Source organism: Coregonus lavaretus (genome assembly GCF_964263955.1).
Source record: "Coregonus lavaretus genome assembly, contig: HAP1_SCAFFOLD_1372, whole genome shotgun sequence".
NCBI classification, from domain to species: Eukaryota; Metazoa; Chordata; class Actinopteri; order Salmoniformes; family Salmonidae; genus Coregonus; species Coregonus lavaretus.
The window spans coordinates 37,051-52,726 of NW_028159262.1; the positions used below are offsets into that span (position 1 = coordinate 37,051).

The 15,676-nt window shown below is 44.3% G+C and overlaps 1 protein-coding gene across 1 annotated transcript in view; it reads left to right on the plus strand.

Moving 5' to 3' along the window:
• Positions 1-470: 470 nt before the first annotated feature.
• Positions 471-15,676, plus strand: part of LOC311123099 (GDNF family receptor alpha-2-like) — a gene marked incomplete at both ends in the record, with an annotated part of 86,362 nt that continues 71,156 nt past the window's right edge. Inside the window, 2 exons of the mRNA XM_084197373.1 lie at positions 471-510; positions 5,581-5,880. Coding sequence (XP_084053499.1) covers positions 471-510; positions 5,581-5,880 — 340 coding nt within the window. The remainder of the gene's footprint in view (positions 511-5,580; positions 5,881-15,676) is intronic.

Here is a 15,676-nt window from a genome sequence, read left to right on the forward strand (position 1 = left end):
CCAGCCCTCTCCTGGCCCGGAACGGGGCACTCTCGAACCTTTTAACGGATACCGGGACAGCCAGCAAGCAGGTTATTGGCTCCGCGGCTGGTCTCTGTCTCACATGGACAGTCGTTATTAGCGGGGAACTTTTTTTTTCCAACTCTTGCTCCTTTCAGAGAGGATGTTAACGTTATCAGTCCATTTCACATGAAAACACTCCGTCAGAGTGTGTGTGTGTGTGTCTGTGTGAGTGCGTATGTGCGTGCCTGTGTAGCCTACTATATGTGTGTGTGGTTTCAAATGAAGACCTGAGTGTGTTTCTGGGTTCCTCTGGCGCGGGTCTGGTTTTTGGATTATTAACTGGCGAGGAGCAGTGTTGGAGATGTTTCTCTGTTTTACCGATTTACCAATTTATTTAGCCGTTAACGGCTAAACCGGACAGCTCGCATTCGCCTCGTGACTTCGGGATTACTGCTCTGGAACCTGCCATGATTCTGCTGAACCTTCTCAGCGTGCTGTTTCTGCTGGGTGAGTACACACACACACACACACACACACAGGTAAGAGGGCACCCACTCCACGCCCAAAAATGCAGTTAAGGATATAACTATAAGCAGTCATGCCTCCACCTGGTGCCTTGCTGCTGCTGGTGAAGGTTTTTAGAATGTATAACCTAATAATTTATAATTATATGACCTCACAAAGGCATAATAAGCATCTAAAAGTGATTCAGGGTAATGTATAACACAATAGTTATTTAGATGGTGAAACACACAGGACGTGCAAGCTCTCCCTTCTGGTAGGATCTGACGGTCAAAGGGACAGCGCATGGGGCATGTTCCCTCCGCCTCAGCTGCTTGCTCGTGTGTGCGTGTGTGGGTGTATGAATGTAGTTGCGGGTGTGCCTGAGGACTCGGCTCGCGCGGCGGAGCTGTCCTTGGTCCTGAAATCTGTTCACGGTTGTGGCGCGAGACTATGGTCTGTCACTTTTCAGCCCTCAGCGTGCTACCTGTATGTCTGTCCAGCCCGCGCACGGTGTGATCGCTATGAGAGTTTTATAGATGAATCTAGAACACATTACTAACAAATCCAGAAGATTATGCTGTTTACCTATATTAACATTATTGGCATTTTCACCATTTATTGTCATAGATTTATGTTTTGAGGTGATCTAAAATAGGGTAGGAGAGAAGAGGGGAGAGGGAGAGGATGGAGAGTGAGAGGAGAGAGAGAGGGGAAGAGGTGAAAGAGAGAGAGAGGAAGAGAGAGAGAGGGGGGAGGAGAGAAGGGGAGGAGAGGATAGTGGGAGGAGAGAGGGAGGAGTGGAATGGAATGGAGGGGATGGGGAGGACAGGAGGGGATGGATAGGAGAGGAGATAGTAGGGGAGAGAAGAGCAGAGGAGAATAGGGTAAAGGAGAGAAGGATGGAGGAGAGGAGGATGGACAAGAAGAGATAAAGGGAGAGGAGGATAGAGTAGAGGTTACTGCCCCAGACAGTATTTGACACAGTGGTGTTTTTACTGATGATGAGGTAAACACAGAACTCCCCTGTAAACAGCCTGCAGCCAGCTCTATACTCAACAAGATATCACTGTGTTTGACATCCTTGGATAAACGTCTATTTTTGACTAGTAAACTGACTTCATCTCACGACGCCCTGTATTTATGCACACAGCTGACAGTCTCCCGACATCCTGGGGACCTGCAAAAACGTAAAATTTCTACTTGAATCTGGAGTGATCTCTCAGCTATACTGCTACCACTCACACACACACACACACACACACACACACACACACACACACACACACACACAGCTTTGGCAGTTATTTTCTAGCTTTGACCTTGAGGGAAAATGTTATATTATTTACACCAGCATGAACAAACAGAGTAATTAGAAAACACATTGTTGTTGTTATAATTGTAATGGAGCTATAAACAATTTTTCAGGTACATTATATTTAATTGAGTATATAGATTCTATTTAATAATCTCCCAGATGGAGTGTGTGCTGTGTGGGAGTTTAATGTACACTACCGGTCAAATGTTTTAGAACACCTACTGATTCAAGGGTTTTTCTTTATTTGTACTATTTTCTACATTGTAGAATAATAGTGAAGACATCAAAACTATGAAATAACACATGTGGAATCATGTAGTAACCAAAAAAGTGTTAAACAAATGTCACGTTCGTTGTGTAAAGGATCGGACCAAGGTGCAGCGTGGTGTGCGTACATAGTCATTTATTTTAATAAACACCGACAAAATAACAAAATCCAACAGAACGTGAAGTTCAAGAGGCTAAACATCAAACAAGCCAAACAGAAACAGAAACAAGATCCCACAACTAAGGTAGGCAACATGGCTGCCTAAGTATGATCCCCAATCAGAGACAACGACTGACAGCTGCCTCTGATTGGGAACCACACCCGGGCCAACATAGAAATATATAAACTAGATTTCACACCCTGACCAACCAAAGGTGCGGACTCCGGCCGCAAAAACCTGACTCATTGGGGAAGAGTCCAGGTGGGCATCTAGCCTCGATGGCGGCTCCGGCTTCGGACATGACGTAGGCAGTAAACTTCTCCCATCCTGCCTCCCCTTTGCACGCCCAGTCCGGTCTGGACCCCGGCGCGATGCTCCCCCTCTCAGTCCTCCCACAATGCACCAAGCCCTGTCTGGACCCTGGTGTGGGAGCCCTCGACCCTGGAGAGGGGCTGACGTCTGATCCCGCCCCAGCAGTCCCCCCGTGATGCACCAAGTTCTGTCTGGACCCTGGTGTGGGAGACCCCAACCCTGGAGAGGGGTTGACGTCTGGCTCCGGCTCGGACCCCGGTGGAGCGGATGGCTCCGGCATGGGGGAAGATAGACGATCGGACCCGGACTGGGCACCGGTTAAGCGGACGGCCACGGCTCTGGTAGGGAGCAGATAACCGGAGCTGGACTAGGCACCGGTGGAGCGGACTGCTCTGGCACTGGAGTGAAGCAGCTGACCGGAGCTGGACTAGGCACCGGTGGAGCGGACTGCTCTGGCACTGGAGTCGAGCAGCTGACCGGAGCTGGACTAGGCTCCAGTGGAGCGGACTGCTCTGGCACAAGAGTGGAGCAGTTGACCAGCACTGGACTAGGCTCCAGTGGAGCAGACTGCTCTGGCACAGAAGTGGAGCAGCTGACTGGAGCTGGAGACTCTGGACTGCAGACCGTCGCAGGAGGCTCCGGGCCATGGACCATCACTGCAGGCTTCATGCCATGGATCATTACTGGAGGCTTCGGGCCATGGATCATCACTGGAGGCTTCGTGCCATGGATCATCACTGGAGGCTTCGTGCCATGGATCATCACTGGAGGCTTCGTGCCAGTGCGGGGCGCTGGCACAGGACACACTGGGCTGTGGACATGCACCACTGGTTTGGTGCGAGGAGCAGGTACGGGCCGTACCAGGCTGGGGACACACACCACTGGTTTGTTGCGAGGAGCAGGTTTGGGGCACACCAGGCTGGAGACACGTACCACTGGTTTGGTGCGAGGAGCAGGCACGGGCCGTACCGGTCTGTGAAGGCGCACTGGCGGCACAGTGCGTAAAGCCGGCACATAGCCTGGTGCCTGCACGGTCACACAAGTTGGCTCTGCTAAACCTGGCTCCGCCAGCCTCTGCTCTAAGGCCCGAGCTCTCTGCTGCTGGAGGGTTAACTCCTCTCTCAGTTCCTCCTGTTGCCTGGCCAGCTCCTCTCTCTGTGCATCCACTGACTCCTTCTCCATGTGGGCCTCCTGCAGTGCCTCCTTCTGAAGGGAGAGCATCTGCTCCCTCTTAACTAACAGCTCCCGTAAGGCGGTGGTCTCCTCTCTCAGAGTACTGAGCTGCAGGTCTTGGAGGGCATCTATCATAGCGGCTTCTTCTATCGCTATCTCCCTCTCCACCATCAGCCCTTCCAGGGCCTCCTGCTGCTCTGCCAACCACTCCGTGTGCCCCCCCAAATTATTTTCTTGGGGCTGCCTCTCGGGCTTCCTTCGTGATCGGGACCTTTTCAGTCGCCATTTTATCTCCCTTGCTGCCTCCGTCTGCTCCCAAGGAAGGCGATCCATATCTGCCTGGATCTATCAATTAACAGGTGTGCCTTCTTAAATGTCAATTTGTGGAATTTCTTTCCTTCTTAATGCGTTTCAACCAATCAGTTGTGTTGTGACAAGATAGGCGGGTGTACAGAAGATAGCCTTATTTGGTAAAAATAAAGCTGCTCAAATAAACAAAGAGAAATTATTACTTTAAGACATGACGGTCAGTCAATATGGAACATTTCAAGAACTTTGAAAGTTTCTTCAAGTGCAGTCTCAAAAACCATCAAGCGCTATGATGAATCTGGCTCTCATGAGGACCGCCACAGGAATGGAAGACCCAGAGTTACCTCTGCTGCAGAGGATAAGTTCATTAGAGTTACCAGCCTCAGAAATTGCAGCCAAATAAATGTTTCACGGAGTTCAAGTAACAGACACATCTCAACATCAACTGTTCAGAGGAGACTGTGTGAATCAGGCCTTTGTGGTCGAATTGCTGCAAAGAAAGCACTACTGAAGGACACCAATAAGAAGAAGAGACTTGCTTGGGCCAAGAAACATGAGCAATGGACATTAGACCGGTGGAAATGTGTCCTTTGGTCTGGAGTCCAAATGTGAGAATTTAGGTTCCAACCGCCGTGTCTTTGTGAGACGCGGTGTGGGTGAACGGATTATCTCTGCATGTGTATTTCCCACCGTAAAGCATGGTGGAGGAGGTGTTATGGTGTGGGGGTGCTGGTGACACTGTCTGTGATTTATTTAGAATTCAAGGCACACTTAACCAGCATGGCTACCACAGCATTCTGCAGCGATACGCCATCCCGTCTGGTTTGGGATTAGTGGGACTATCATTTGTTTTTCAACAGGACAATGACCCAACACACCTCCAGGCTGTGTAAAGGCTATTTGACTAAGAGGGAGAGTGATGGAGTGCTACATCAGATGACCAGGTTCCACAATCCCCCAACCTCAAACTAATTTAGATGGTGTGGAATGAGTCGGACGGCAGAGTGAAGGAAAAGCAGCCAACAAGTGCTCAACATATGTGGGAACTCCTTAAAGACTTTTGGAAAAGCATTACTGGTGAAGCTGGTTGAGAGAATGCCAAGAGTGTGCAAAGCTGTCATCAAGGCAAAGGGTGGCTATTTGAAGAATCTCAAATATAAAAATATATTTTGATTTGATTAACACTTTTTGGGTTACTGCATGATTCCATATGTGTTATTTCATACTGTTGATGTCTTATGTAGAAAATGTAGAAAGTTGTAAAAATAAAGAATATCCCTTGAATGAGTAGGTGTTCTAAAACCTTTGACCGGTAGTGTATATCAATATCACCTTTTTTCCCCCAGATGGTGTGTACGTCTGTGTATGTGTGTGGGTGTAGGATGTTGTGGTTAAAGTTAAGCGTTGAAATGAATATAATGATGATGTTTCGCCGCCAGATGCTATGTGGGTGGGTTGTTAGGGTCAGGTTAGGGTCAGGGTTAACTATTGTTAACATTATGACTAATCATTATTTCTCTTCTCTCTCCGCTGCAGGGTGTGTGTGTGTGGTGTGTGTGTGTGGGCATGGATGGAGGGAGCCGCTGGACTGCGTACGGGCATTAGAGCTGTGTAACGGGGACAGCCAGTGCAGCTCCAGCTACAGGATCATGCGCCAGTGCCTGTCAGGCGGGGCGCGGGATCGCCAGACCATGCTGGCTGGCAGGGAGTGCCAGGGGGCCATAGAGGTCCTACAGGACTCGTCGCTCTACGACTGTCGGTGTAAGAGAGCCATGAAGAAGGAATTACAGTGTCTGCAGAACTACTGGAGTATACACCAGGGCCTGACAGAGACTGGTGAGTTACGCAGGGGGGGCACAGTAGCACACACGTAGGTGCACCTACGCAGGCAGTTTCATGTGTGTACGTGCATGTCAGTGTAATGGAACAAGATTGTTCAATAATCTTATTGTTGAGGATAATCCAAAACATATTTTTTGGTGCTTGCCGGGATTTCATTGTTGGTTTTACATTCTTCACATTCCTCATGAAGGAATTGTAATGTAGTATTACGGAATACATCCTGTCAGTTGGTTTGATTTGATTGGATATGACCTCCAGTACCTCTGCTGGCTCAGAATTCAATGCTCCTTTTGTGTTTGTGTGTGTGTGTGTGTGTCCTCACTGCGGCTCTGTGGCACTTTGGCTCATACACAAACACACACACACAAATACACACACACTCTCTCGCTGGGCTGGGAAAGCTGGCCTAGTTTAGTTTTTGCGGCAGTAGGCCTCATTAAGGAGCTTCTCTCTTTGTTCTCTCTTCCTCTCTGGACGTCTGCTGCCAACAATGCCTGCAACACACACACACACACACACACACACACACACACACATACACACATGCAAGGGTATACACACACACGCTCACCCTCAGCATGAGTGGTGACACATAGAGCTCAAGGGCACGGACAGAGAGAGAGAGAGAGAGAGAGAGAGAGAGAGAGAGAGAGAGAGAGAGAGAGAGAGAGAGAGAGAGAGAGAGAGAGAAAGAGAGCTTCTAGGTGTGGGTGTGACTGTTATTAGATATAATACATTCATCACTGTGGCTCCCTGTTTTGCCCATGAAGAAATCTTTGAAAACTAAAATGCTGTGTTTATATAAGCATCCCATGTGTGTGTGTTAGTGTGTGTATGTGTGTGTGTGTGTGTGTGTGTGTGTGTGTGTGTGTGTGTGTGTGTGTGTGTGTGTGTGTTTCAGCCAAGCAGAAATAAAGCTGAAAGGACAGCAGCGCAGTACTGGGTGTGTATGATACTCTGTAGTCTAGTCAGAAATAGACTGCCTCACCAAACAGCACTTACTATGGGGAACATGGTCTTAGAGGGAGGAGAGAAGAGGAGAGGAGAGGAGAAGAGAATAGAAGAGAGGGGAGGGGGGGGGGGTAAAGGAGAGGGGAAATGAGAGGAAGGAGAGGAGAAAGGAGAGAGAAGAGAGGAAAGGAATGGAATGGAGAAGAGAGGAATTGAGGAGAGGAGAGGAGAGGAGAGGAGAGGAGAGGAGAGGAGAGGAGAGGAGAGGAGAGGAGAGGAGAGGAGAGGAGAGGAGAGGAGAGGAGAGGAGAGGAGAGGAGAGGAGAGGAGAGGAGAGGAAAGAAAGGGAATGGAGAAGAGAAGAGAAAATAAAATAAGAGAAGATAACATAAGAGAAGAGAAGAGAAGAGAAGAGAAGAGAAGAGAAGAGAAGAGAAGAGAAGAGAAGAGAAGAGAAGAGAGGAAAATAGAATAGAGGTGAAGAGTAGAGGAGGGGAAAGGAAATGAGAACATGAGAGGAGAGGAAAGGAATAGGAGATAGGAAGGGCAGATGACAGGAGAGAAAAGGAAAGGAAAGGAATAGGAGATAGGAAGGTCAGATGACAGGAGAGAAAAGGAGAGGAAAGGAATAGGAGATAGGAAGGGCAGATGACAGGAGAGAAAAGGAAAGGAAAGGAATAGGAGATAGGAAGGTCAGATGACAGGAGAGAAAAGGAGAGGAAAGGAATAGGAGATAGGAAGGGCAGATGACAGGAGAGGAAAGGAGAGGAAAGAAATAGGAGATAGGAAGGGCAGATGACAGGAGAGAAAAGGAAAGGAAAGGACGGAGGATAAAAGAGAGAAAAGGAGAGAAGACAAAAAGGGAGGAAATGATTCACACATCTAATTCACTCTTAGAAAAAAAGCTGCAATATAGAACCTAAAAGAGTTGTTCGGTTGTCCCCATAGGAGAACCCTTTAAATTACCCCTTTTGGTTCCAGGTAGAACTCTTTTAGGTTCCATGTAGAACCCTTTCCATAGAGGGTTCTACGTACATGGAACCCAAAAGGGTTCTACCTGGAACCAAATAGGGTTTAACCTGGAATAGGGCTGTGGCTGGCGGTTAACTAACATAAACACGTTTAGCATCTCCAGGCCTCCACACATACAAGATGCTGGTGCGCGCCTTAGGAACATCTACATTTTAACAAGTCTAATAAATCAATTGAATATACACCATAACAATAAATCCATTATTTATTTTAGGTAGGTCTAAAGAAACATTACGATATGAAGAAAATGTATTTCAGATTAAAATAATATGAGTTGGCCTATTACTGTATGTTATCTGGCTATGTGGCATGCCATAGGCTGTAGGCTAGTTAATTTAACAGACAAGATATGCTCATAAGTCCTGTGTCATTATTTTATATTATATGATTTTATTGAATAATATAATTGAATTTAGCTGAATAAAATATAAATAATATTTTTCCCATTCCGGAGTGAGTGCGCATATGAAGGCTATGTTGAGCGTAAACATGATCAATTTAAAGAGGTCCTATTGGCTACGCTACATTTAGAGTTATTTGGCAACTTTAGTTGTTAATGATACAAACCTTAGAATGTCTTAGATATCAAAACATATGGGCTGCATTATGTGAATATAGGCTATTGATGAAAGTTGAGAAAGTTGCAAAGAAAGCTTACGCTCTGTTCCTTGCCTCAGGCTACACACACTGTTCTCTCATCCATCACCTTAGAAAGTGCTGTCCATTTCGTTGTTAAGCTTTGAAACAACATCCACAGTGACCATGTTTTCCACTCAGTTGAAACCTGTTGATGAACTTCTTTCTTCAAATTGATCAATCATAGTGAGGTGAGTTTTAAAAGCACAATACTGTTTTGATGATAAGTGTTTGATGTGATTTCCGATTGCATTGATGTCATAGTGGTTAGAAGGACAATATAGCCCTGTGTACTAGGCCATTAGCGAGTTGGATACTACCAACGCATGTCCTGAATGTATAAAAGGAGATTACCATGACTCAACGGTCACGTTGAATTTTGACTCATGACTGCCAGTGTGGCGGTAATATGGTCACTGCAACAGCCCTAACCTGGAACCAAAAAGGGTTTGTTCTCCTATGGGGACAGCCAAAGAACCCTTTTGGAACCTTTTTTTCTAAGAGTATAGAGACGTTTATTATTCCGTTTGTGATCCTGTCAACAGCTGAGGGAAAACACATCAGCACAACCCCCTAGAGTCGATTGACGAACAGGTGTATCAATCTAAGTTACATAATACAACAATCTCCATCAAAATCCGTCAGTTTAAGCTAGATATCTGTTGTTTTGCATTGGAATGTGTCTCAATCCACAGCATCTGCCGATGTTGCACTTCCGCATCTGCGGTGAAAGGTGGCAGAGCTAGAGCGGTGTTTGTCAGACCATGAGACATCCCGAAAATCGGTCTTCTTACAAAAATGTCTTTAGCGTCCGAACGGTTTGACCTATATTATGGAAAGGAGAGACTCTCACAAACACGATGGTGGTCAGGGGACTCGTCTGAAGTTGGTACAGCTGATGTGCCAACTTCTGTTTGTAGTGTCCGTACCGTTTGGGATACAAACTAATGTGACCCCACTGTGGAAAGGGGAGATTCTCTATGACCCCCACAAGTGTCACGGGACTCGTCTGAAGATAACCGGAACCGGTTTTAAAAAATGAATGGAAGGAAGGTAGTTTTGTGCCTACCCAAAAAATGGGTTAAATATGTATATATATACACTACCGTTCAAAAGATTGGGGTCACATAGAACTGTCCTTGTTTTCCATGAAAACATACATGAAATGAGTTTGACTAGGAAATATAGCAAAATGAATAGGAAATGTAGTCATTGACAAGGTTAGAAATAATGATTTTCACTTAAAATAATAATTGTGTCCTTCAAACTTTGCTTTCATCAAATATTCCTCCATTTGCAGCAATTACAGCCTTGCAGATCTTTGGCATTCTAGTTGTCAATTTGTTGAGGTAATCTGAAAGATTTCACCCCATGCTTCCTGAAGCACCTCCAAGTTGGATTGGCTTGATGGGCCCTTCTTACGTACCATACGGTCAAGGTGCTCCCACAACAGCTCAATATGGTTGAGATCCGGTGACTATGCTGGCCACTCCATTATAGACAGAATACCAGTTGACTGCTTCTTCCCTAAATAGTTCTTGCATAGTTTGGAGCTGTGCTTTGGGTCATGAACCTGTTGTAGGAAGAAATTGTCTCTTCATTTGATATGCGTTTCACAAATGTTCTTCTTTGTGATCAGAACACCTCAAACTTCAATTTGTCTGTCCATAACACTTTTTTCCAATCTTCCTCTGTCCAGTGTCTGTGTTATTTGCCCATCTTAATCTTTTATTTTTATTTGCCAGTCTGAGATATGGATTTTTCTTTGCAACTCTGCCTAGAAGGTCAGCATCCCGGAGTCGCCTCTTCACTGTTGACGTTGAGACGTGTCTTTTGCGGGTACTATTTAATGAAGCTGCCAGTTGAGGACCTGTGAGGCGTCTGTTTCTCAAACTAGACACTCTATTGTATTTGTCCTCTTGCTCAGTTGCGCACTGGGGCCTCCCACTCCTCTTTCTATTCTGATTAGAGCCAGTTTGTGCTGTTCTGTGAAGGCAGTGGTACACAGCGTTGTATGAGATCTTCAGTTTCTTGGCAATTTCTCGCATGGAATAGCCTTCATTTATCAGAACACGAATACACTGACGAGTTTCAGAAGAAAGTTCTATGTTTCTGGCCATTTTGAGCCTGTAATCAAACCCACAATTGCTGATGCTCCAGATACTCCACTAGTCTCAAGAAGGCCAGTTTTATTGCTTCTTTAATCAGCACAACAGTTTTCAGCTTTGCTAACATAATTGCAAAACGGTTTTCTAATGCTCAATTAGCCTTTTAAAATGATAATCTTGGATTAGCAAACACAACGTGCCATTGGAACACAGGACTGATGGTTGCTGATAATTGGCCTCTGTATGCCTATGTAGATATTCCATTACAAATCATCAGTTTCTAGCTACAATAGCCATTTACAACATTAACAATGTCTACACTGTATTTCTGATCAATTTGATGTTATTTTAATGGACAAAAAAATTGCTTTTCTTTCGAAAACAAGGAAATTTCTAAGTGACACCAAACTTTTGAACGGTAGTGTATATTGTAGAATAATAGTGAAGACATCAAAATTACAGTTGAAGTCGGAAGTTTACATACACTTAGGTTGGAGTCATTAAAACTTGTTTTTCAACCACAAATGTCTTGTTAACAAACTATAGTTTTGGCAAGTCGGTTAGGACATCTACTTTGAGCATGACACAAGCAATTTTTTCAACAATTGTTTACAGACAGATTATTTCACTTATAATTCATTGTATCACAATTCCAGTGGGTCAAAAGTTTACATACACTGAGTTGACTGTGCCTTTAAACAGTTTGGAAAATTCAAGAAAATGATGTCATGGCTTTAGAAGTTTCTGATAGGCTAATTGACATAATTTGAGTCAATTGGAGGTGTACCTGTGGATGTATTTCAAGGCATACCTTCAAAATCAGTGCCCCTTTGCTTGACATCATGGGAAAATCAAAAGAAATCAGCCAAGACCTCAGAAAAAAAATTGTAGACAAGTCTGGTTCATCCTTGGGAGCAATTTCCAAACGCCTGAAGGTACCACGTTCATCTGTACAAACAATTGTACGCAAGTACAGCCGTCATACCACTCAGGAAGGAGACGCGTTCTGTCTCCTAGAGATGAACGTACTTTGGTGCGAAAAGTACAAATCAATCCCAGAACAACAGCAAAGGACCTTGTGAAGATTTTGGAGGAAACAGGTACAAAAGTATCTATATTCACAGTAAAACGAGTCCTTTATCGAAATAACCTGAAAGGCCGCTCAGCAAGGAAGAAGCCACTGCTTCAAAACCGCCATAAAAAAGCCAGACTACGGTTTGCAACTGCACATGGGGACAAAAATCGTACTTTTTGGAGAAATGTTCTCTGGTCTAATGAAATGAAAATAGAACTGTTTGGCCATAATGACCATCGTTATGTTTGGAGGAAAAAGGGCGAAGCTTGCAAGCCGAAGAACACCATCCCAACCGTGAAGAACAGGGGTGGCAGCATCATGCTGTGGGGGTGCTTTGCTGCAGGAGAGACTGGTGTACTTCACAAAATAGATGGCATCATGAGGAAGGAAAATTATGTGGATATATAGAAGCAACATCTCAAGACATCAGTCAGGAAGTTAAAGCTTGGTCTTCCAAATGGACAATGAACCCAAGCATACATCCAAAGTTGTGCCAAAATGGCTTAAGGACAACAAAGTGGAGGTATTGGAGTGGCCATCACAAAGACCTGACCTCAATCCTATAGAACATTTGTGGGTAGAACTGAAAAAGCATGTGCGAGCAAGGAGGCCTACAAATCTGACTCAGTTACACCAGTTTTGTCAGGAGGAATGGGCCAAAACTCACCCAACTTATTGTGGGAAGCTTGTGGAAGGCTACCCGAAACGTTTGGCCCAAGTGGGAATGTGATGAAAGAAATAAAAGCTGAAATAAATCATTCTCTCTACTATTATTCTGAGTGGTGATCCTAACTGACCTAAAACAGGGAATCTTTACTAGGATTAAACGTCAGGAATTATGAAAAATTGAGTTTAAATGTATTTGGCTAAGGTGTATGTAAACTTCCGACTTCAACTGTATCTCCTAGGTATAGGACAAACACTTCAAAACCTTGTTTCTCATGATTTATGTTTTGACTGTCTTTTTTGCCATTCATGAATGTGTTGTTCAATGTGTTTCTCTGGGCTATAGTAGTGAAGGCCAAATTCTATATTTTATCAAATAATTTTTGTATGAAAAAGGTATACTTAAAGGGGTCCTACAATTCTAAATCAAATAGCTAAACGATCCATAGTATGACCATCTTAAAACAATTCCATATTTCAGCTTATTTTATCACCCCCCCCCCCCCCTTTTTAAGAATGAAAGTGTTCTGTATATCAAATAACAACATAACAGATGTGTTTATATATCAGCCATATATTCACAGTGTTACTACTGTTTCTAATGGCCGGAGTAACTGCTCCTAATCAGTGAGTCATCCTGTCTTGTTATGAATAAGTAGTTGTGGTTGTTTAGGACCCCCTTGGTTGCAGGTGTGTCATCACACAGATGAGAACCATTATTTGTTGCTTCTAATCTGATCATTTACAAGTAAAATGTGACATATAATGCAAGCACACACAGTATTTTCAGAAATTAGAAGCAGCCAGTCCCACACTGTTTGCTTAATTAGGGTTAACTCTGATTGGCTGTTATACACAGCTCTTGTCCGTCATTTGACGGCTCTTTGTGTTAAGTGCTAATTAGATTGACAGGACTGAGCCCGATCCCTCAAGTTTGCATGCGTGCACGCACACACACAAAGACGCACACACTCACAAACACACACACACAAACACACACATACACACACACACACACACACACAGGGAGAGCATGATTCATAAGGTATTATTCTCTGCGACAAATTGTCGAACAAAGAGCAGCTTGGCACTGCCAAAATTTAGCATCCAAGCTAATAAATCACCTTTTCCCCATTCACTCTAATGATTCCTACTCAGGTATTTAGTGATCAAGCTAATCTCAGGTGTCTAGAATTGACTCAGGTACTTATCATGCAGGCTAACACATCAACAAGGATAATTCAGGCTTTTAGCATCCAGGGCAGGCTAACAGATTACTCATTTAGCGTTGACTCAGGTATTTAGCCTACAAGCTTATCACTGGGGTATGTAGCATTCGGGCAAATAAATAACTCATTTGCCATTCAGACTAATCAGGGAGTTATTTAGCATTCAGCGCTAATGAGTCAGTCTGAGGCAGATTAGTGCTGTGCCACTGAGGAATGGCACTGTTGTTCTCTGTTTACTCACTTCATTTTCTGTCAGGAAACACACACAAACACACACACACAATAGAGCAAAAAGGAACAGCGATTCATCAGAGAAATTATTAAAAGAGTCCAAAGACAGAATAGTCAGAAAAAGACGGTGAGAACATGCGTGTGTTTGTGCGTTGATGTGTGTGTGCGTGCGTGTGTTGCTGGTGATTTAGAGTCAGTATTGGACTAGAACAAAACTGTGCACTGTGTGGCGGTCCCCCAGGAGAGAGTTGAGAAACTGCTCAGTATGCAGCTTAGCTAGAGGAGAAAGACCCACTAAGAACTCACACATAGCTCGCTCATTACACACACACACACACGCAGGCAGGCACACACAGACAGAGTAGGTAATTAAATGTAACTATTCTCTCATTCTGCTAGCTTCACTCATTACAGGATAAACAAAACAAATCTACATCCCTACTGTACACCTCTCTCTCTCTCTCTCTCTCTCTCTCTCTCTCTCTCTCTCTCTCTCTCTCTCTCTCTCTCTCTTTCCACTCTCTCAATCCCTCCCTCCCTTCACACTTTCTTTCTTTCTTTCTTTCTTTCTTTCTTTATTTCTTTCTTTCTTTCTTTCTTTCTTTCTTTCTTTCTTTCTTTCTTTCTTTCTTTCTTTCTTTCTTTCTTTCTTTCTTTCTTTCTTTCTTTCTTTCTTTCTTTCTCTCTCTCTCCCTTGCGCTCTCTCTCTCTCTCACTTTATCTTTCCTCTCTCTCTCTCACTTTATCTTTCCTCTCTCTCTCACTTTATCTTTCCTCTCTCTCTCTCTCTCTCTCTCTCTCTCTCTCTCTCTCTCTCTCTATCTCTCTCTCTCTCTCTTTCTCTCTCTCTCTCTTTCTTTTCTCTCCCTCCCTCTCTCCTTGACAGTAATAGCTGTATTAATTGCTCTGATCCATGTTTGTTTAACTACATGCTGCTCTTTATTTTAGCTCACAAAGCAGCAGACTCAGATACACTCAGACTAACACATCACTACAGCGAGAGGGAGCTAGAGAAAGGAAGGGAGAGAGGAAAAAGGGAGAGGGGGATGGAGATGGAGACAACGTTTGCTGAATGTATTTCATGCCAATAATGCACCTTGAATTGAATTAAGAAAGAGAGAGAGTTTGACTGAGTGAGAGAGAGAGAGATAGAGAGAGAGAGAGGAAAACAGATCAACAAGAAAGAGATAGGAGAAAGGGAGAGAGAGGAAGTATATTAAGAGTGGGTGAGTATGTGTTCTGTATTGTCAGTAATAATTAAAAAGGGGATGAGAGGGAGGAGTGAAAGATGAGAGGAGGCCTAGAGAGATGAGTGCAGCTACAGCAGTTCCTCACGCCTCAAATTCAGCTTACTCCACAACACGCATGCAATCACGCCTATAAACCAGCACTCACTCTACGCACACACACTATACGCACGCATGCACATACACGCATACACACACACATACACACAAACGCACACACACACTCTTCCTCTAGCAAACTGAGCCACTGTAATTTCAAGTATTTTAACCTTGAAGTTACATTGCGCTAATTTGAACTAGAATTTGAACTAACACTGAGCTAATATAGACCAGAACGAAAGTTGAATAACATGGACGCCTATACACCAGTGTGTATGACCAGGAATGTAAAGTGCCAGAGCCAGTAAATACTAGCTGTGTAGACCCAGGGATGTAGTGGAGGTGAACCACATAACAACTGTTATGTCCATGCTTATATTGTTACCGTTAACACCCAAATTAGTGTTGTGAGCATTGATGTTTATCTTACTCATCTCCAGACATTGTGACTGGCGTTCTGACTGAGGGTTCTGTTACCCAGGCAGGTGGTCAGCTAGTAACAGCAGCTCTCTCCTG